This window comes from Callospermophilus lateralis, unplaced genomic scaffold (assembly GCF_048772815.1).
Source record: "Callospermophilus lateralis isolate mCalLat2 unplaced genomic scaffold, mCalLat2.hap1 Scaffold_84, whole genome shotgun sequence".
Taxonomy (NCBI): Eukaryota; Metazoa; Chordata; class Mammalia; order Rodentia; family Sciuridae; genus Callospermophilus; species Callospermophilus lateralis.
Window position 1 is genome coordinate 3,868,095 of NW_027516477.1, and position 22,956 is coordinate 3,891,050.

General features: G+C 43.5%; 1 protein-coding gene across 1 annotated transcript; it reads left to right on the top strand.

The window, feature by feature from the left end:
• The first annotated feature begins 155 nt into the window (after nt 1–155).
• Nucleotides 156–21,613, top strand: LOC143641086 (ubiquitin carboxyl-terminal hydrolase 21-like). The gene is given in 8 exon segments (XM_077108496.1): nt 156–642; nt 1,781–1,874; nt 2,877–2,974; nt 3,768–4,702; nt 4,704–5,224; nt 8,856–9,015; nt 10,424–10,550; nt 21,282–21,613. Coding segments are annotated over 8 exon segments (2,754 nt in total).
• The last annotated feature ends 1,343 nt before the right edge of the window (nt 21,614–22,956 follow it).

Sequence of the window (22,956 nt, forward strand, 5' to 3'; positions counted from 1 at the left end):
AGGCCTCAGCTAGCTTCCTCCAGTCCAATGGGGTGAATGGGGCTTTGACAACCCCTGATTCCTTTTTGGAGTCAGTTCTGACCTTCCTTTCTTCCTCTTTCAGGAGTGACAGATTCTCTCAAAACTCAAGGACTTCATTCCAAATGAGTAGTGACATGGCAAGCCAGAAGCTTTCCCAGGGCAGTGGGCACTGTGTTAACTGGATCTGTGGTCATGTCCAAGACCTCTGTATCCAGTCCAAGCCTCAGAGGCATAGCCTGGACTTCAGATGTCTCAGTGGCAGTTTCTCCCAGTACCTGACCTCCAACAGCCAGACCACAGGCATTCTCACATGTCCTGAGAGACATAGGGAGGATTCATCCTGCTGCACAGCACTCAGAATCACACCACTCTCAGCCTTCAAGATCCTTAAGAAATTCATGATGGATAGACGCTACAGCACCATGGCAGCAGCTGCTTCAGGCAATAATGTCATGGCTACCCCATGCCAATCCCACAACACAAGCCAGGTAGAAACACCTCAGCAGAGCTGTCCTTCGCAGGACCCTGTGGTCAGGAAGAAGGATAGATCATTGTCTTTTGCTGCCACCATACCCAGACACAGAAACTTCCCTGCAGTGGACAGCAGCTTCCTTCCACAAGGTCAGTGTCAACCCCAGCTAGGTCAGTGGAGTGGAAGGAAGGACAGGGTACTCACAGTTTGCTGGCCTTCAGCACCCAGGCCCCAGGCAGACTTTAATCCACCTGTGGTCACTGACATTTGGGATGTAGGCCTTCCATGCCACCCCAGCTGTTTCTAGGAGAAGTTCCTGCTCACTGAAGGAAACAGGCCCTCCTGGTTAACCACAGTGCAGTGTGTCACAGGCTTCATTGTGGCTCAAATCATAGCATTTCATTCACTTATAAATCAAACCAAAGACTCAAAAGGAAATCTACCTCAGCCCAGATTGCAGCCAAACCTAGAAGTACTCATACAACAACATGAGAAATTAAGGGTAATTTCTGAGACACTTACCTCTCTATGGTTAAGTCTGAATTTCTCTTTGAGGTTCTTCCTTCCACTGCCACTGGTTTTCCCTGTGTGCATTCCAGGTCTGTGCGCTCCTCATCTTCTTGATGCAGGAACAGTATCGGGTCCTCCCATTGGCACTCCGCTTGAGAACCTGCGAACGTGCACAGCCTTCTTTCTTCAAACCTGCTGCTTAGGAGAGTTGGGCAGGACAGAGCTTCATCTCCCCTTCATATGAGGCCTGAGATTAGGACACATATTCAGCATCCTCAGAGGCAGAGATGACTCATCTGGTTTGGAGCTCTGTGCTCATGCCCCTGGCCTGGAACTAAGGCAGAGGTTTTTGAAAACAAGCTCCTGCCCCCGCCTGCCCCAGAATTCACCTCCAGCAGGGAAGATAAAACACACATATATAAACCTGTGCCCATGTTTTTAGTATGGCTTGTGGGGGCTGCACAGGCCTCAAACTGATGTTGCCCACTGTGCTGGTCAAGCTGGTTAAGCAGGATTTTAGAGTAAAAGGGGGAAGTGAATGAGAGAAGGCAGAAATCAAGAGGTCTCTGTAGATTTCAACTGGGGCAATCCCTGTATTTAGGAGGGACTTCCAAACTCTCAGTGCTGTGGCAGGATGTGTCAGAGGTGAATCATGTGCTAGAGGATCAGAGCCTGTGTCCTCTGGAAGACTAATAAGACCCAGAGTGACTGAAGGGCATGGAAATGGTCCATGCAGAACCAGCTGGGGCCACGTTGGTCTGATTTCCTCTGTCACAGATACCTTCCCTGAGGCCCGCAAGCCTTCCTATGGGGCATGGAGAGAGCAAGAGCCTTTGCTGAGTCCAGGAGCCTTGGATCTAGCATTCACCAGGTGAGTGGGTTTTGAATGTCTCTGCAGACTGTTTGGACAGGTGTAAGTCCACACCCCAAGAGCTGTCAGTACATCCCCACTGCTGGGAGCTCCCTCAAAAGATCCTGTCTGGGCTCATACCTCAAGTCAGGGCCCTGGTCAGTGCACAGTCCCTAGTCTGGAAGGACTGAGGCACTGGCATCTTGACTCATCTTATGGTCAGAACAGGAAATCCTGGGTGGTGCTACTCCCTGCAACAGCCTCATTCACAGTCTCAACTAGAATAGGAATGGTGCAGCAGAGAATGAGTCAGGTGGAAGGCTCAGATGTGCACCAAGGTGACAAAAAGCCAATTGGTGGACTGAGTACTGTGAAATGCCTGCTTGTATGGCCAGGGCTGAGAAGGCAGCTGAGCTGTTCACCTCCACTGCAGCTTGTGACCTGTGCTGAAAGCTTCTGGGCATGCACCATGGCCCAGAGCCCACCTTTCAGGGACAGGACTGCCCACATGATAATTTCCCTGATCAGCTCTGGGAGGCTGGCAGGGCGTGGTGAGGCTGGAGGCACATATAGCCCATGCAGTCTGCAGCCAGGGCTGTCCATGCCCAATGGACCTCAGGGCTGGGTGGACCCAGCCACTAGGAGAATTTTACAGGAGACTTACCCCAGATACTGGATCCAGGAAAGCTGAAAGAGACTTAGACAATTCCCCTATTCCCATTCCCACTTGTCTTCCTGCCTGGTCTCCACATGCTCCACAACACAGTGGTGGCTATATTGACTTGAATACAGATTTTAACCTCCTCCTTGTTTCTTCTGGTCAGTAAAGGCTGTTTCTTCACTGTCTTCTCTTCAGCCAGCAGGAGTGGATGTGGGTCATCTGAATCATGCTGCATCTGAAGATGACTACCTGCCCAGGAGCACAGAACCCTTCACACTGCAGGCCATGTAGAGAACAGGTGGGAATTCCCATAATGTCCGTAATCCCAGGAACCCAGAGAGCCCTCATTTTGGCTCTTATAGCTGCTCATATGAAGCGCTTCCATCACACAAAGGTCTTGTAAGCTATAGTGAGATCCCACCACCCTATGTTGAGTATATCCTCAAGCTAGGCTGGCAAGGTAAGTCCAGTCTTTCCCTGTCCCATATCTGGAAAATACCCAGGCTCTGTTGCTTTATTAGGTACCATATGGATCCTGGACTTGGGGTTTGGACATTGGGTAAATCACTGAACCTCAGTCGTGTTTCTTATCTGTGAAATAGGGAACATGCCTGCCCCTAGATTTGTGGAAGGAGAACCCCAGTACAGGAACTGGGGCACTGCAGTCAGATATGGCCACTGCATGAGCTAGGAGGAAGGGATCCCATCCCCAGGTCTGCAGTTCCTTGTTCTGTAGGCCAAGGACTACTGACATGGGTCCAGGGGAGGAACAGGACCAAGAGCACCAGCAGAAAGAGCCAGGAGTCTGGCCAGCAGCCACTTAGTCCCAATGTGTGGAGCTCAAGCTGCAGGGCCTGTGGAGCCACCTTCCTCCAGAGTTGATTAGCCAGCCTGCCCAGGAGGGTGGGGAGTGGTATCAATGACCAGCTCCACTTCGGATGCAGGCTCTTGAATAGTTTTATAAAATTATAAGCCTGGGAAGAAAAAAAAAATTGTGGTTAAACCATGTGTCTCATTTTGGATCTGGACATGTGGGTACTATTGAAAGTAAGAAAAAACATATTTGGTGAGAGACAGTGAAGTGGTTTGGACCAAAAAAGATGGCAGTGGTCCTTGCAAAAGGAGTTATCTGGGCAACATCTCTGGCCATAGCTGTTGTCTGGCTGGCAGGGGTTTGTGTGAAGTAAGGCGGGGGTGAACCTGAGCTAGAGCCTGGCCCTGTTTGGCCTTCATACCACCTCATGGTGGGACAGGTCCAGCCTGTGGTTTCCACAATGCCCCTGAATTCTCAGCACTGCCAGAGCAGGACCTTAAAACCCCTGTCAATGTCCAATCCCACATGAGATCTAAGCTACAATTTGTACCGTGGGCCTGCAGCAAGGAGCACGGGAACTCAGCCCCTGGACCAAACTCTATGTTATGTCAATTTCCTCCCCTGCCAGGTCCCACTGATGAATGGCTCAAGCAACTGGAACTTGGATCAGGACAGACCTTCGGGCCTCATCCCCTTCAGGCAGATCATAGGGTTCCCCTGCCTGGCTCACCACCCCCAACTGTGTTTCTGCCCATCCCATTCTGGACCAACTTAGCGCATTCCACATCTGCTCATCATACACTACTTCTGGGCTCTGGTCATGTTGGCCTCCAAAATCTAGGAAATACATGCTTCTTGAATGCTGTGCTACAGTGCTTGAGCAGCACTCGGCCTCTTAGAGACTTCTGTCTACAAAGAGACTTCCGTCAAGAGGTGCCTGAAATGGGCCAGGACCAAGAACTTACTGAAGCCTTTGCAGATGTGATTGGTGCCCTCTGGCACCCTAACTCCTGTGAAGCTGTGGATCCTACTGAATTCCAAGCTGTCTTCCAGAAATACATTCCCTTCTTCTCTGGAAACAACCAGCAGGATGCCCAAGAGTTCCTGAGACTCCTCATGGAAAGACTACACCTTGAACTCAACAGACAAGGTTGCCGGGCTCCACCAATCTTGGCCAATGATCCAGCTCCTTCTCCACCTCTCAGAGGAGAGACTCTGCTCAAAGAACATGAGTTAAGTGATGATGATTGAGCCAACCTAATGTGGAAGCATTACCTGGAACGAGAGGATAGCAAGATTGTGGACCTCTTTGTGGGCCAGTTGAAAAGTTGTTTCATGTGCCAGGCCTGTGGGTATCGCTCCATGACCTTTGAGGGTTTTTTTTGATCTGTCCCTGCCCATCCCCAAGGAAGGGTTTTCTGGGGAGAAGGTCTCTCTGTGGAATTGTTTCAACCTTTTCACCAAGGAAGAAGAGATAGAGTTGGAGAATGCCCCATTGTGTTACCGATGTTGCCAGAAAACACAAAGTACCAAAAAGTTGCCAATACAAAGATTCCCCTCAATCCTCATTCTCCATCTGAACAGATTCTCCACTTCCCAAGGCACCATCACGAAAATTTCAGTAGATGTAGACTTCCCACTGCAGCAAATGAGCCTAGGGGACTTTACCAGTGACAAAATTGTGAGCCCTGTATATGAGCTTTATGCCCTTTGCAACCACTCAGGTAGTGTCCACTCTGGCCACTACACAGCCCTGTGCCAAAGCCAGACTGGTTGGCATGTCTATGATGACTCTTGTGTCTCCCCTATAAGTGAAAATTAAGTGGCATTCAATGAAGGCTATGTGCTGTTCTACCAACTAATGTAGGGGCCTTCCCAGTGCTTAGGACAGCCCCTGTAAGCCCTGCCATCTGTGAAACCCTTAAAACACCCTTAAGTCCAAGGGTCCCCATTGACCTGAGCTATCTCTTTTTCTGTATTTTTATTTGGGGAGCAAGGTGGAGTGGATGTAGTTCCCATTTTTAATTTTCTTTTTACTAAAAGTACCTTTCCATCTGGAGGCTCCCTTTTCACTCAGCCCTGTGTACAGAGCTTTCCAGACTTCTGCCCATGTACAGCCCCTATAAACTCTGAAACTTAACTTTTTGGGAATAAATTAAGAAAAAAACATATTTGGGAACCCAAAGAACAATGTGAGGCCGTGCCTCCGTTTCCCCATGTGAGGCTGGAGTGGCCATGAAGGCCCCCATGAACATATTGTGTGTCTGCCTTTGTGTGCTGTTGCTATTACTGGTCACTGATTTCCTGCTCATGTTCTAGCAAATCCAGCTGACCTGGATTTGTGTGACAGCATCCCCAGCCAGCCATTCTCCCATTCACCCAGGGCCATGAGAGCATCCATGTTTGGAGGGTTGGTGGGGAGTGACATGGTGGGGCTGTGGCTTACATGAAGGTCAGGAAGGCTGGACATGAACCACAGCTGCTGTTGGCTGAAACACCTCCTGAGGCTGGGTAACCTGGTCTGTGAAAGGGACAGTTATGTCCCAGATCAGATCTTGATCTGGGATGGATGTTGTCCTTCCACAACAGCTACACTAAGATCTTCATTTCTTCTCAGGACCTGTGCCCCCCCCACACACACACACAGAGGATCACCAGTCTGCACCCAAGAGACAGCAAGGGAATGCTCATCCTTGCTGTGAGCCCTGTAGGGCCCAGTCCCAGTGGTTCTGCTCACTGGCCTTAGCCCAGGCTCCCCATCCACTTTGGGGTAGAGTGTGGCTGCAAGTCCTTCCTGAGCACAGAGCACCATCATAAGCTGTGGAGATCTTTATTCTGGGATGCAAATGATTACTCAGAAAGGTATTTATCCTTTTCAGTGTTCTTAGAGAAAGGCTGGCTGGGGATTCTGTCACACAATTCCAGGTCAAAGAGAATGGGGTAATGCTAACATTAATGAGATTTATTTCTTACCCTGAGTGGAAGAACATTGTGCACTCTATTTAAGGTACAATAAATCATAACTTTTTTCCTCCATAATAGGTGAATCAGGGTACAATTACTAAACCTGTGTGAGTGCTGGACACTTTGATCTCTCATCATTCTGATTTTTTTCCCCAAATTATTTATACATATCTACTGATCAAATTCAAAATTGAGGGAGACCCCCAACATGGTTCTAGTATGTCTCTATGCATAAGTTCCCACACTTCTTAACTTATGTGCTGCAAATTCTAGTCATTTTCTTCCTCTGCAATCTAAGCCCCAGATCCTCAATCTGAGAGTCAGCCTGGTCCCTCAATGTTCATTGTACAAATTGATGGCCTGGGAACTTTGAATGAACTGAGTAGACCATAAGGCTTTCTTCTTTTCTGTACCATGTCTTAGGAATTAATTTTTTGTTTCCTGCTACCAATTGATTGAAAATTATTGTTTCCTCTATCTCTTCATACTCCCATTTTAAGTGACAAGATAAATCTAGTTTGTTACCCTATATTGGACATAATTTGAAGATAGGGTTAGTTTTTCACTGTCTCCATTGAAGATGGATTCAAGATTGTCAATTTTATAGACATCTTTTATAAGGGAACAACATAAAAGATTATCATATTTAACACATATGACTGATGACTGAGATTATGTACAAATTATTTGACATAGACATACTTCCATCTCTCTCGGGTAAAATTTCATGTGTGATACAAGAACATAAATACTTCAGAGTAACATAAACTATGTATTTTTCATTTTTGCATCCCACACATGATTTTCCAAAGCACATTGATCATATTCGGTGCCAAAGACTGTGTCAATTCCTCAAGTTTCTTTTCATACATGTCATGCATTATAAAATTCTTCCAAACACCTTGATTTAAAAAATCAATAACAATATATTCAAACATTTAAAATTAGCTGTCTTTTTTCACAGGTATTTTAAAATTAACAGTTTGAAATTTTAGCAAAAGTGAGGTGCTATGTAACTCAGTGAGATGCTGTCTGAAAAGAAAATATAAAATAGGACTGGGGATGTGGCTCAGTGATTGAGTGCCCTTGAGTTCAAACCCTTTGTATCCCCCCAAAATGTAAAATGCTGTTTTCATATAAGTGGACTCTCCTAGGTCCAAAGCTTCTAAAATATTCAGGAGAGAATTTGTTATATAAATACTAAGTGATTTTCTATAATAAACCTTATTTACTTTTAAAATATTTATTGAATTTCCTAAATAAATATTGCTCAAAATTAATATAAAGTTAAAAAATGTACAATCAAACAAATGTTGATGATTTTAGTCTTATATTTTCCTTGGATCAATATTTTAAACACGCAGTCCTTTCAACATTGTGTTGATGTATTTTCTCTCAATATTTTTATGTATATTATGGATGTATGATTTTTTTTTCTTTCAAAATTAGCCAGTTGTACAGTGGGATGATAGTATCAACTTCCTCATCATATGATTAGGAGTAAAAATTGAGAGAATTCCTGCCAGGCTACCAAAAAATGATAGTAATGGTGATCATGTTATCATTGTGGTCATTTTGATAACAATTGTGTATTATATTTGTGTGTGTGTGTGTGTGTGTGTGTGTGTGTATGTGTGTGTGTGTTACTAGGGCCATGAATATGCTAGGTGAGTACTATATTACTGGGCTAAGTCCCCAGTCTTTTTTTTTTTTTTTTACGTATTTTGAGATGGCCTTGCTAAGTTGCCTAGACTGCCCTCAAACTTGTTATCTTCTTGCCTCAACCTCCTGCAGAGGTGGCATTATAGACATGCACCATCATGCCTGTTTGGTATTACAGCTTTTAAAAGTTTTCATTTACTATCATGAACACTAAGTCAGAGATCTATATGACCTTGAAAATATGATTTTGGGTTATTATGTCATATCCCATAGTATATACTATAATTGAATCTTTTATTTTTTTTAAAGTTAAAAGCAAAAAAAGAATGTTGGGTTTTTCCATCCTCCGATGATCTGTAAATCAGAATAAAACATTGACATTTTTAAGGAACACAATGATCCTTTACTGAACTATCTGCTCTTGTCTCCACACTGTCCTCCAGTTATAGAATACATGATTTCTATAATTTATTCTGAACTTTATTTGAAACTGCTAAGAACTATAAGTGCTTTAAGTGATTAGCCAGAAGCTGTGAAATGTTTTTAATTTTAAAAGAGCAAGGATCATCCCTTAATAGAAGTTATAATGAATAATGATTTAAACTATAAGAAAAATTTGCTTGTTGTCAGCCATCCTAGAATTCCCCTCCTCTCCCTAACTTTTTTAACTCTGAAAAAGTCATGTTAAAGAGAACTTTTAGTTTTTTAAATTGTTAGGATTTTATGTAAATATCAATAACTATTCTAAGCCTGAAAATTTTCATGACCAAACAAGAAATACATTAAAAGTAGAAAAGTCTGATTAAGGTTCACTACTGCATTAATTTAGAAAGTATGTGGAATTCAGGGAAAATGTTGGTATTAAATAATTAAAACTGAATATTGCTTTTCTTTCCTACAGAGGGACACAGTCTTGTGCCACCGTCTTCTCACAGCTGATTCCTTTGTTGGGTTTTCGAGGGGCCTGTGCATCTTTCCAGCTGGCAGGATTCTGCGAAGGGACCTCTCCATTGCAGGACTCAGGTCCTGCAGTACTCAGGTCCTCTAGTGCCCCTAGCCAGGTGAGTCTTTCAGGACATTGCCACTGCTGGTATCCAGGTGGGAAACGAACGGGGTCAGGGGAGGCCACTCTCCAAATCCTCTACACTCCCCATGTGCTGTCACTCCTGGTCTAGCATGCCTGTCTGGAGCTGTAATGGAGGCCCAAGTGAGGGGATGGGGCCTCCTTCAGAGGGGGCAGGGGGCAGAAGGGGTGAGGTGAGCAGGAGTTGAAGGGCGGGGGCCTTGGAGGGGGCGGTGTCTCTGGGCAGGGCAGAAGCTTGTCTGTAGGAAGCAGTGCTTGCGTTGAGGCCTGTGCTGGTGGACCCACCCACCAACAGACATGTGCAGAGAGACCTTAGGACCTGCTCAGGCTCTGGCTGAGTGGCAGGAGTCCCTGTGGAAGGGGCAGCAAGGAGGTTTCTGGAGCCAGACCCAGGGAGGTGGGGAGGCTAACAGCGGGCTGGAGGTGGACCCAGGCTTAGCCACTTCTCCTGGTTGGAGAGTTGTGCCGCAGTCTCTGGCTGGGCACAAATCACGAGTCTCCACACAGCTTGTAGATTCAAACAGCAATTCTTTATTCCCGAACTCACACCGGCCGTCTACAAACACGTTCTGGGGGAATCCACGTTCTCTGCCCAAATCCACTTCTGCCCAAATCCACTACTCTGCCCAAATCCACCCACATGGGCTTCTGTCTCCCAAAATATACTGTCTGACCCTAAGCACTCAAGAAAAATGCTAGCTGGGAATATTTTGGCTCCAGCCTCACAAAGCTGCCTCTTACTGACACATTGTATTAAAAGGGTTTGCCAGTAGAATTGCTTGCACTTCCCATCTCTAGAAGATTGGCAAGACCAAGCAGACATTTGTACTAGAGCAAAGAAGTATTCTCTGAAACATCTATCTATGCAAGCTCTAAGGTCAAGGAGAAGATAGTTCAGGCCAATAAGAGGCCTTACAGTGTCAGGTGACAATTGTGGTTCTTTGTGTTTCTTCTTTGCAGAAACAAATCCTTCCTCAGCCTTTCACCCTTTTGGACATCAAAGAGCAATGGGAACAGTAAGTCTGGTTGGGCTAAAGGGTTTTAATAGGGATACCTCAGAGCAATCTTCATGGAATAAACTAGATTACTAGTCTGGTGTGAAACAGCTCCCTGGAGACTTTTGTTTCCTCCAGGAAGCCATGTCACATCACATGTGTGGATGACTGGTAGTGAGGGGGGACATTAAAGGCTTCAATCATTGAAGAACAAAAATGTCTCACAAGCTTGTTAAAGAAAAACTGAGAACTGTAAAACACTTTTCAAAAGCAGTGAGAATACTTAATACAAAATTTCATCTACACTGTGTTCTCATCACTGATTTAACTCTCATCTTCTAGAAATGTCATGCCATCCAGTTGGTATAGGCATTTCTTCTTGTCCTACAGAACCACAGAGCTCAGCCAGAAGCTGAAGTCAGAGAAGGCTGCAGCCCTGCAAGCCGAGAAAATCTAAGGGTTTTACATCACCATTGGTTCAGAGAGCTTGGAGAGGAGGAAACGACTGTCAAAGCCAGTAAGAGCCCTGATTGTGGGTTGTTGCTAGGGGACTTAGGCCACCCAGTTTGGTCCCCATCCTTGGTGCTAGTGGGGATCCAGCTGGTTCTAAAAAGTGCCTGCATGAACCAGCACCTGTCAGAGACAGTTCACTGCTGCTGTTCCTTAATGGTACTGATCACTCATGGTTATGTTCAAGACCAAATGAGAACTATAAAAGCACTTTAATAAAGGATTGAAAATGCAGAATAAAAAAATATATTCTGCACCATTGGGAAGGCCAGTGGGATAGTGGATTTTTTGGATGGAAAACCCTCCTAGGTTCTCCACTAGTGGGAGTCCTGGAAAGACCAAACCTTTTAATGGGAGAGATTTAAAAGCCATAACAGATCTGATGAGCCTTTTAGCTGTGGCAAATAACAAGGGATACAGGGGTAAACCCCCCAAACCAGGTGGGTCCATGTAGCATATTGTCTGCCCTTCAGAAGTACCCAGAAGCTGCATTTTTATAAATCTTGATTGGGTGGAAAGAAGACCACATTTTCAGAAGTGCTGTTGGAAACACTATAGAAGGCTTCTATCAGACCTGTTTTCTGTGTGAACCTGGGGGCTTTCTCAGGAGTACTGATCTCCACCCTCATTATGGAATGTGCACACTGGTTTTCCCTTCTCCTGTTTTCTCTTCTCCTGACTTAAAGTCTCCCTGAGCTTTCACAGCAGTAGCCATGACTCTCCAGAGCAATGGTTATGTCTCCTGGGCATGGTGTTACCATTTTTTTTTGCTTACATAAAATACAGTTTCCTAATTTTTTCACCTTCTTGAATTCTTTAATACAATTTTTGATTTCAAAAGAAAGGCAGGATTCATTATAAAGTGTACATTATATGATTCAGAAGTATATGAGGAAGCAGGATGAGAAGTTCAAGGCTAGCTTTTTAACATAGTGGGACCAATTTTTCAAAATTTTAAAAAGGCTGTAGCTCAGTTTTAGAGCACTTGTGTGGCAACCTTCATAACAGGGGAGGAGGAGTTTAATTGAATTTAGAAAGTTGGGAAATTGCTTTGAAAAGAAAAAGAAAAAAATTCACCCATACTATTTCCATCTATAATTAAGTAAATTATTATTTTACTTATTTTTCTCAGACTGCTTTGAAATATGTTTGAGATCACACTGAAAAAAATATCTATGTGTGTGTGTGTGTGTGTGTGTGTGTGTGTGTGTATATATATATATATATCACTTTAACTTCTTAATTTATAAATGGTAAACAAGTACACTTTGAACTAGAAAAAGCATATACAAGGAACCTGGAAGATTTATTTTTCTCCTCTTCTGCTTCCTTTTGTTCATTGCATGTGTCTATGGGTGTGTGCCCTGTAAAACTTCCTCTCTTCTGTATAGGCTCAAATGAGTGTTCACTATTGAAAGCATGAGTACAAACTTATGCATTAAACAGAAATGGTCAAATTTCTTAATGACTGCCTAAGGAAATTTTTACTTTACTTTTTCATGCTGGGGATTGAACCCAGAGGTGCTGAGCCACTGAGTCACATCCTCAGCCAATTTTTATATTTTCTTTTGAGAAAGGGTGTCACAAAGTTGCTGAGGCTGGTGATGAACTTGCAATCTTCTGCCTCAGCCACTCGACCTGCTGGGATTACAGGAATGTGCCAATGTGCTTGACTTGGCTATGCAATTTTTTAAAGTTCTGATAATGGAATTTTAAATATACTTTTTGAAAGAGGCCACATTGAGGAAAATATATTGAAGTATGTGTGGGCAACATGACAGGATTTCAGGATTTTCTTCAAAACAATGCATAAAGGGGAAAACTAATTGAGACAGAGATGAAAGAAAATTGGCTACAAGGTGATAATGGACTGAGCTGGGTGGTTCAGTATTCCTCCCCTCTACTTATGAGTTTCTTTAAAATATTCCATCAGTATGGAAAGAAATAGACATGGAGACAAGTGCCAGGGGGAAAAGAAGATTATGTATTCTTCTCAGTAACATTCTTTTTAGCAAATTAGTAATCATTTTCTTTCTATCTGAGATGGAATCTATAAAATCAACAACTATTTTGTTGCATGTATCATGGCTCAGCGACTTCTCCATTGAAAGCCATTTGAATTCCAGGTATCTTTCCCTATAGACCCAGGTCTGACTGCCTGACTACCATGCCTTTTTCTTTTCTTGTGTCTGCTATGGAGAGTGGGCAGTTGAGGGAAGCTCAGATGGAAGCCCCAGGCCTAGAGAATGCTATTCAAATGTCTCAAGACTGAACTTTGCCACAGTCTGGCTGGGCAAATAACCAGGTGGTGACAAGCAACTTAGTTCAGGTAGTGGGAACCGCTTTATTGCTGGGCAGCAGAGGTATATATACCCATCTGATTACACACAGCTTGTCTCAATTAGCATTATTTAGATACAGTAGTCAGCCAATAAGGAATCTCCACCATCTTACTGGCTCAGTGGTGTTGGCTCACAAACCACTCCTCCTGGCAAACTGCCAGGGGCCATCTTGACTTGTTTGTGGCCCTAAACAGAACTTTATACCCAGCATCCACTGCCCCTACTTGCAAGTGACTTTCAGGGCTATGGTATGGTGTCCTTTGTGAAGGGAGCCCACCAGTGTTGTGCAATGTTTGTGATAGTTGGTAGCAGGGAAGTGAGCCAGTTTTTTCTTTCTGGGGCCATGATGTTTCATGTCACAGGGGAGCAGAGACCCTCAGGATATGGACATAGAGCTTCCATGTTCCTGACAGACATGGCTAATAGATTGCAGTTCTTTCCCATATTGGAAATCAGCCTCTTCTTCCAGCAGCCCCAGGCTGTCAGTAGCAAGAGTTGTTTGTTTTTTTCTTATTAAATTTTTATTTTTATTTTTATTTTTTTTACATTTGAATCAGATGGGATATAATTTCTCATTTTTCTGAGTATACAGATTGCAGAATTACATTGGTCATGCAGTCATATATATACACTCAGCAATAACAATGTCTATTCTGTCCTTCCTTACCCCCTACCCCTCTCCTTCCCTCCCATCACTTCTCTCTACCCAATATAATGTGACACACTTCTTTTGTTTATTTCCTCACATCATCATACATGTGTTCTGTATAACGATGAGGGTCTCCTTCCATCTTCCATGCAATTCCCCTTCTGGCTCCCTTTCCCCTCCCACCTCTCTTTCCTATCTAGAGGTAATCTTCATCTCTTGTTTGTCCTCCCTACCCCACTTTGAGTAACCCCCCTTATATCAGAGAAGACATTTGGCATTTGTTTTTTAGGGATTGGCTAACTTTGCATAGCATCATCTGCTCTAATGCCATCCATTTCCCTGCAAATGCCATGATCTTGTTATTTTTTAGTGCTGAATAATATTCCATTGTGTATAAATGCCACATTTTTTATCCATTCATCCATTGAAAGGGCATCTAGGTTGGATCCACAGTCTAGCTATTGTGAATTGTGCTTCTAAAAACATTGATGTGGCTGTGTCTCTGTAGTATGCTCTTTTTAGGTCTTTTGGGAATGGAAGGGAAGAGGAATAGCTGGGTCAAATGGTGGTTCCATTCCCAGCTTTCCAAGGAATCTCCATACTGCTTTCCAAATTGGCTACATCAATTTGCAGTCCCATCAGCAATGTATGAGTGTACCTTTTTCCCTGCTTCCTTGCCAGCACTTTGTTGAGGGCCATGATAAAGTCAAGATGGCACCTGACACTTTGCCAGGAGGAGTGATTTGAGAAGTAAAGCCAGCGAGCCATTAAGATGATGGAGATTCCTTAATGACTGACTGCTGATGTTAATTAAGTTAAGCTGTATGTAATTATTAAGATGATGACGATTGCTTAATGACCAATTGCTGTATCTAGATGATGATAATTGAAACAAACTATGTATAATGAGTTAGGTATAAATACCTCTGCTGTCCTACAAAAAACGGCTCCCACGGTTTCAACCTTCACAAGTTGCTTGTCACTCACCCCCCTGGGTATTTGCCCAGCCAGACTGTGGCAGCACTTGTTGTTTGACTTCATAATGGCTGCCATTCTTACTGGAGTGAGATGGTATCTTAGAGTAGTTTTAATTTGTGTTTCTCTGATTGCTAAAGATAGTGAGCATTTTTTCATGTATTTGTTGATTGATTGTATATCCTCTTCTAAGAAATGTCTGTTCAGGTTCTTGGCCCATTTGTTGATTGGGCTGTTTTTTTTTTTGTTGTTGTTGTTGTTGTTGTTGCTGTTTAACTTTTTGAGTTCTTTGTATACCCTAGAGATTAGAGCTCTATCTAATGTGTGAGGGGTAAAAATCTGTTTCCAGGATGTAGGCTCCCTATTCACCTCATATAACATTTCTCTTGCTGAGAAAAAACTTCTCAGTTTGAATTCATCCCATTTGTTGATTCTTGGTTTTAATTCTTGTGCTATAGGTGTCTTATTAAGGAACTTGTGGCTTAAACCCATGTGATGGAGATTAGGGCCAACTTTTTCTTCTATTCCTAAATCCTTGATCCATTTTGAGTTAACTTTTGTGCATAGTGAGAGATAGGGATTCGATTTCATTTTGAGCATATGGATTTCCAATTCTCCCAGCACCATTTCTTGAAGATGCTATCCTTTCTCCAGTGCATGCTTTTAGCAGCTTTAACTAGTTTAAATTTTTTGGGTTGGTCCCTGTGTTCTCTATTCTGTACCATTGGTCTACCAGCCTGTTTTGGTGCCAGTCCCCTCCTGTTTTTGTTACTATTGCTCTGTAGTATAGTTTAAGACCTGGTATAGCGATACCATCTATTTCACTCTTGCTGCTTAGAATTGCTTTAGCTATTCTGGGTCTCTTATTTTTCCAGATGAATTTCATAATTGCTTTTTCTATTTCTGTGAAGAATGCCATTGGAATATTGTTCGGAATCACATTGAATATGTAAAGTGCTTTTGGTAATATGAACATTTTAATAACATTAATTCTGCCTATCCATGAGCAAGGTATATATTTCCATCTTCTAAGGTCTATTTCTCTCTTTAAGGTTCTGTAGTTTTCATTGTATAGATCTTTCACCTCTTTTGTTAAGTTGATTCCCAAGTATCTAATTTTTTTGAGGATATTGTGAATGAGATAGTTTTCCTCATTTCCATTTCAGATAATTTGTAACTGATATACAGGTATGCCTTTGATTTATGCGTGTTGATTTTATACCCTGGCATTTTGCTGAATTCATTTACTAGTTCTAGAAGTTTCTTGGTAGAACCTTTTCGGTCTGCTAGGTATAGGATCATATCATCAGCAAATAGTGCAATTTAAGTTCTTCTTTTCCTTTAGTTATACCTTTAATTTCTTTAATCTGTCTAATTGCTCTGGTTAGTGCTTCCAGAACTATGTTGAATAGAAATGGTGAGAGACGGCATCCCTTTCTTGCTCCATATTTTAGAGGGAATGCCTTCAATTTTTCAATTTTTATGTCTTGTTGATGAATGGTTCCCTTTAGTAGTATGTAATATTCTTCTTTACCCCTTTTGATTAATTTTGGCTTGAAATCTATTTTATTTGATTTGAGTATGGACACCCCTGCTTGCTTCCGAGGTCCATGTGAGTGGTATGATTTTTCTCTACCTTTCACCTTCAGCTTGTGTATGTCTTTTCCTATCAGATGAGTCTCCTGTAGGCAGAATATTTTGGATCTTTTTTTTTTTAAATCCAGACTACTACCCTGTGTCTTTTGATTGGTGAGTTTAAGCCATTATCATTTAGGATTACTATTGAGATATGGTTTGTACTTCCAGCCATATTTGTTTAACTTTGTTATTTAACTTGATTTGTTTTTCCTCTTTGATTAGTTTTTCCCTTTACTACCTCCCACTGTTGATTTTCATTGTTGTTTTTCAGTTCCTGTTCGTGTAACGTTTTGCCCAGGATGTTTTGCAGTGCTGGTTTTCTAGTTGTGAATTCTTTTAAATTTTGTTTATTGTGGAAGGTTTTTATTTCATCATCAAACTTGAAGCTTAATTTTGCTGGATACAAAATTGGTTGAACCCATTATCTTTCAGCGTTTGAAATACGTTGTTCAAGGATCTTCTAGCTTTCAGCGTCTGTGTTGAAAAATCAGCCATTAACCTAATTGGTTTACCCCCAAATGTAATCTGCCTCCTTTCTCTTGTGGCTTTTAAAATTCTCCCCTTGTTCTGTATTTTGGACATTTTCATTATAATATGTCTTGGTGTGGATCTCTTGTGGTTTTCTACATTCAGCGTCCTGTACACTTCTAGGATTTAGATTTCCATTTCATTCTTCATGTCTGGAAAGGTTTGTAAAATTATTTCATTGAACAGTTTGCTCATTCCTTTGGGCCTCTATACCTTCTTCTATCCCAATAACTCTTAAATTTGATCTTTTTAATATTATCCCAAATTTCTTGGATGTTCTGCTCATGGTGTCTTATCAACCTTTCTGAGTTGTCTAGACTCTTTTTGAGATGGTATATTTTGTCTTCATTGTCTGATGTTCTTACTTCTAGTTGATCTACTCTGCTGGTGATACACTCATTTAAGTTTTTAATTTTATTTATAATTTCCTTCATTTCTAGGATTTCTGCTTGAATTTTTTGTATAACCTCTATCTCCCTGTAGAGTTGATGTTTTTGCTTCTTGGATTTGTTTCTGTAATTCATTGTCAAAGTGATCTTTCATTGTCTGCATTTGCTGTCTAAGGTCTTTCATGAGACTCCAGATCATCTGAAGCATGTATATATTGAAATATTTATCTGACATTTTTTAGCTACCATCTCCTCTATTGTTGACTTGTCCTGCATTGTTTGTGTTCCTTTTTTTCCTTTTTTTTCATGATATTCACATTTCCTTCCAGCTTTTTGTGATTGCTTGTTATTCTTTTCTCCTATAAATTTGTGTTGCTTTTGTATAGCTCCAAGATCTCTCCTTTGTGATGGGAGACAATGTCTAGAGATGTTGGTTTCAATTGCAATATAAGTAAATTCATTAGTTTCATCAAAGGCATACATATTCTTGTGGCATGTAGAGAACTGAAGGTTGGATGTAGGACTTTATGTTTAGGGGGAAAGATTTGAGGATATGGGGGTTAATATATGTTAGCTACTTTGGAGGAAAGCTCTAATGAAGGTTGTTATTAATAGGAGTATTTTGGGGTTGCTAAGTACTTAGGAAGACCATAAGAAGCTTAGAAACATTCACATATTTGCATTTAGTAAATTACACATAGTAGAAATAGTAATGCTTGGGAGGTTGGGAGGGGAACAGAAGGAGGAAGTAAAGTAGAAAGAAAAGAAGAAGAAAGAAAAAATGTACTCTTAGAATTCTGTTTTCTTCTCTTCTAGTAGGTGGCATTGAGCTTTCCACGTTGAGTCTCTTCCCTCAGGACATAGGAAGCAATTCATGAAGGGCGGCTCTCCTTCCCCTGCCAGGTGCCTCTCCAATCCTGGTCTCTTTGGGTTGCTCCTGGTCTCTATCCCTCTCACTTTTCCTGCTCACCAGGCCTCAATTACTGGGACTCTTCTCCACATCCCTGGGTTTACTCTGGCATGTGGCACCTGGGCTGCCCCATGCTCATAAAAGAAAAGGCCAAAGTGAGTGGGACCACTCTGCATTCCATGCCTGTGGGAATTGAAGTGCCCTATAGGAACAGACCCCTAGGTTTAGTCAACTGAGCACTCTCTGTGTTGGATAGTCACCAAGTCATCACAGCTGTGGAGAGAGGGAGTTGGAAAATGGCAACCTGTTCTGACTTATTCCCTCTGATAGCCACACTCACTGAAAGCTGTTGAGAACAGTTTGGGGTTACCACAATGGGGGAGGGCGAGTTGGAGTTCTGGTACCTTCTCAGTTTCACTGGGCTGATATCACCCACAGAAAGCTGGTGAGAAAGGTTTTGGTTATCATAGAAGGGGGGTGGAGTTGGAAATCAGGCACCTTTTCAGTTTCACTCAGCTCTGATTTTCACACCCATCGAGAACTGGCGAGAAAAGTTTTTGAGTTATCACAGCTGTGTGGAAGAGGGGGCTGGGGGTCACACACCTGTTGTGTCGATTATCTCACTGCCCTTTAGATCCACCAAAAGTTGATGAGGTAGATTTTTCCAAGATGGTGACCTCCTGTTTCCTCATGTCCAGTGAGGAGGAGGGAACTGGGCTGTTTCTCCACTAAGTCCAAACATCAGTCCTGGGTCTGGTGCCCTGTGGAGACACAGGTCACAGTCTGGTGTGCTTTATCTCCATAGGATCTGAGACTCTGCATCTCTATGCTGCCAGATCTCTGTAGTGCTCAATTCCTCCCATCTGTGGTGAGCTGCTGTTCTGTTGGCAGGGTTCTGCACATGGAGGAACTCAGAATTTCTTGAGTTCTGGACTGTGTTTTTGACCTGCTGCTGTTTAAAATCCTGTCACAGGCTCCATGAAGCTTAAATTTGTAGGTTGGGGCTCCTAGGAGGGGGAGTGTCTGTTCACTAACTCAGGGTACCTCAGCAATGAGTTCTCTAATCCTCCATCCAAGAGTAGTTTCTTGAAATGAAACCTGCCTGCTGTTCTTAGAGGAGAAGACCCTTGTGGCTCATCTAGTGGTGTTTGTGTCTTGTAGCCCCTAAACTCACATCTACCAATGCCTGAGCAGTTGAGTCTGATTTGTCTTCAAGCATGAAAGAAAAGGCCAAGGTGAGTGGGACCAATCCACATTCCATGCCTGTGGGAATTGAAGTGCTCTATAGGAACAGTCCCCTAGGTCTAAAATATATATTGACTAAATAGATCAGGGGTTGCATTCTGAAGGCTGAGTCACCCTTGGGGCCTCAGTGCCCACTCAATCTGCATTAACAGGAAAGGCCTGAGTCTGAGCACTGTGGGCTGGTTTCCTCACAGCAGGCCATACCTCTGAGCAGCATGGGTGGTCTTGCAGCCTCTTTCACACTTGGCGATTTCAGTTTTTCCTCCAAGGTTATGTGAACCAGGAGCTTCTCTGAGCCAATTCCCAGGCTTCAAAGTTCACTATAAAGGCACACAGACTCTTTGCTTCCCATATTCTGGGGAACAATGATGACCCAGATGGCAGACTGGAATCTCAGCATGAGGAAGCCATCGTTCTTCTTAAAACAGGTAAAGAAAAAGGCAGTGGGACTCTTATTGTCCTCCTGTAGCAATAGTGCCACCAATATGGTCCTGTCTATTACCATTGGTCTCTCCAAATGAGGAGTTTTGGTTTCCAGTGAGACAGAGCAACACTCATCAAAGTGCAGGTAGGGCCTACTCCAATGTGTCAGCTCCCATAGTCTGGCAGTCCACGAGCCATGTGTATCCAAGAGGGGAAGCTGGTTGCAGCTATAGGAGAACATCTGCCTAAAGGAAGCAGCACCCTGACTTGTGAAGTACACATTTCTCTCTCCAGCCAGCCCTTCTGACTTTTCTTCCCAACACACACAATCATGCTGTGGATTATAGACACTAAAGGTGACTCAGAGAAAGACTGAGCTGGCAATGGATCAGCCCAAAGCAACTCTGACACACTGTAAAGCATTGTCCATCCCCTATCCACCCTGGACTTCTAAGTATGTCTCAAGCAGGCCCTGCAGAGGTTGATGACTCCAGGACATGGCAAGGTACAGTACACAGAAAATAATCACATGGCCTTTGGAGAGAAGATTCAAGGGTCTGTGGGCACAGTCAGGCTCACTGCCCTCAGCCAGGTGTGACATGGATGCTTACCTATATCACTCCTAATGTGAGTACCTCCAGAGCCAGTCCACTGAGCTTTTTTGAAGAGTCCAGCATATAAGACCTTTATGCATGTTCATCCCAGAATGGTGTAGATCTCTGACTAGGTCAGAGGCTGTGGTCTGAGGCAGTGGCAAAGCCCAGGCTTTGATCTTCAAGATACAGCTTCACTGGCTGGGACAGCAGCAGATTATGTGCTCACTTTCCTCCATAGTGTTCTTTGTGTTAGATGTAGGTGTGACAAAGAGACAGTTTAGAAGGGGGTTTAGAAGGATTTCTATGCCTGTGTAGTCACCACACAATTATAAAATGCTAAGGAGACGTGTGGAAAATTGTAAACAAAGGAAGCACCAGAAGTCACTCTGGCAGGCAGTTAATCTGCTTAGTCAGTTACCATTTATGTATTCAGTGCCCCCCAAAAAGAAGCCTAGAGCCTGGGACTGGAAAGGCCAAGGGGCTTCTATTTCGATGGATTGGTAATCAAGTGTCTACAAGCCCTTCATTTTTATTTTAAATCCACAGTTTGTTACCGAGGGACTTTGTTATTCATCCATTTACTCATTTTATAAGTAGGGAAACTGAGTTTTTGAGAGGAGCTAGGTCCTGGATGGAATTACCTACATTGGTGGTAGAGTCAGACTCACAGACCAGATCTTCTGACCCAGCTCTGGTCAGCCTGACAAAAGAATCCTTCTCCCTCCTGGTTTCCCTTTCATCTCATAGGTAGAGAAGGCCTCACTTAAACATTCTGGGTTCTGGGTTTCTCGTCTTTTCCCCACCTTTGTTTGAGTGGAGGATTAAGTAAGAAGACAAAAGAGCTCTAAGTTGAATGTAAGGTCCATGTGTGAGGAAGGCGTGAGCTTTGGAGCATATTTGGGGCAGAGTGGCCCCTGGACCTTGCCCTCTTCTCTATAGCATTGTAAAAGCATGAGCATTTTCCCTTGCATCCTCTCAGCTCTCACTATATGATATTTGTCCTATCTCCCAATGATCTGTGACCCCAAGTCCTCTCTCAGCAGATGCCACCAAGGAAAGCAGCAAGAAAGGCTTGAAACAGAAGTTGTCAGAAGACCAGTCAAACCCCAAGATGAAGAAGCAGCAGCAGCCAGAGATCAGGGAAGGCTTAGAGGGAGCTATTTTATCAGAAAAGCCCTCCATGCCTTCCAAAGGGACATCAAAGGGAGGCAAAGCAAGAGACATCCAAAAGGAAAAGAAGGGGAAGGAATCTTATGACCCCCAAGGGGCCAAAAACAAGCCAGAAGGGGAGCTGGGGATGGTGAAGGTCAAGGTTGGAGATCCAAATGACCCAAGAAGCAAAAGCAAGAAGAAGAAATATGATAAAGGTAAGTAAGCCCATGTCCTTAGTCCCATGCTGAGTGTGTCCGGGCCCCTTAGCCAACTTTTGGTTTTCCACCCATGTAGAGGAAGATCCCTAGGAAGTGATTTGTTCAGGGTCTTGGGGGCAGCTAGTGGCAAAGCCAGGAAAGAATGCTAAGCACCTGGTTCAATGGGGAATGCCAGCTCCCCAAAGCCCAGAAATCTCTCTTTGCATCTGGTAGTCACATTCATTTCCAGCTTCAGGCTTCTAGAAGGTCCAGGCTCAGGCTGTATCCTGACCATTGCAGAGAATGGTATCCTCTACCCCTGTGGCCCATGTCAAATTTTGGAAGAGCCTATTTTTTTGGCCAGCTGTGGGGTGCTTATTGGACCAGAACACCTGAGATCTTTTCATCTCTCTAGACTTCATTTTCTCATTTATTGATACCTCTGCTGGAGACTGCACTCAGTGGGTCCTTGTAAGTCTTCATGCCAGCACAAGTACCTAGAGAATTGAGGCTCAGAGTAGCAGTCTTCTCATGGTCACAGGTTTTCACTGGCTCCAAATTGGCAACCCTTAGCACACTGTGGGCATTGGAGTTTAACCAGTTTGACAGAGATTCATTGTGAATCTCTTCTTTCCTCTGTATTATTTGTGGGTATCTTCCATTGAATGGCATCTGTTAGCCTGGGAGAGTTCATCTTTCTGGGTGCCTATGACCAGACCCACTGCCTGCTGACAGACATGGGGAAAGAGGGTTCCTGAGTGAATGCCACTCGTGAACTTCCATGAAGAAAGGGGGCCCCCATGAGAGCCCTGCTTTCTGGGCAGCAGCAGAACTTGTGCTGAAGCCCAAAGCTGCTATGAATGTTGTCATCAAGGTGCCACAAAGAAGAAAGTGTGTCATGGTGGGACTCTGAACATCCCTTCAGAACCCCATAATAAATGTGCCTGGCAGTGCCACAGCCAGCCTGGCAAAGCTTGCATATGATCTGTATGTGATCTATCATTTCCTACCACCCCGTGGTGGATGCTGTAGAGAGACTGTTATAATTTGAAAAGAATGACAAGGGGAAGGGGGAAGTGGGGTTGGGGTGCAAAAGCTGTGCATGTGGGCATTTCTCCCTGGGGTCAGTTCCTGTGGTGTAAGGTTAGAGCTCTGTTTAAAACGCACCTCCGGGAAGGTGCAGACAGGCTTTCTTCCTGTTAACAAGGTGCTATATTCAATGACCCTCAGGTGGCATCTGCAAATACATGGTCCAATGACCCATGTGGTGTGTGAGAGGAAGTGGGCATCTGCAGCTCCAATGGCTAAATAGGGGTATGCAGTCCTTCAGGAAGTCTGATCGATCCCTATTCCATTGCTCTGCCTCCAG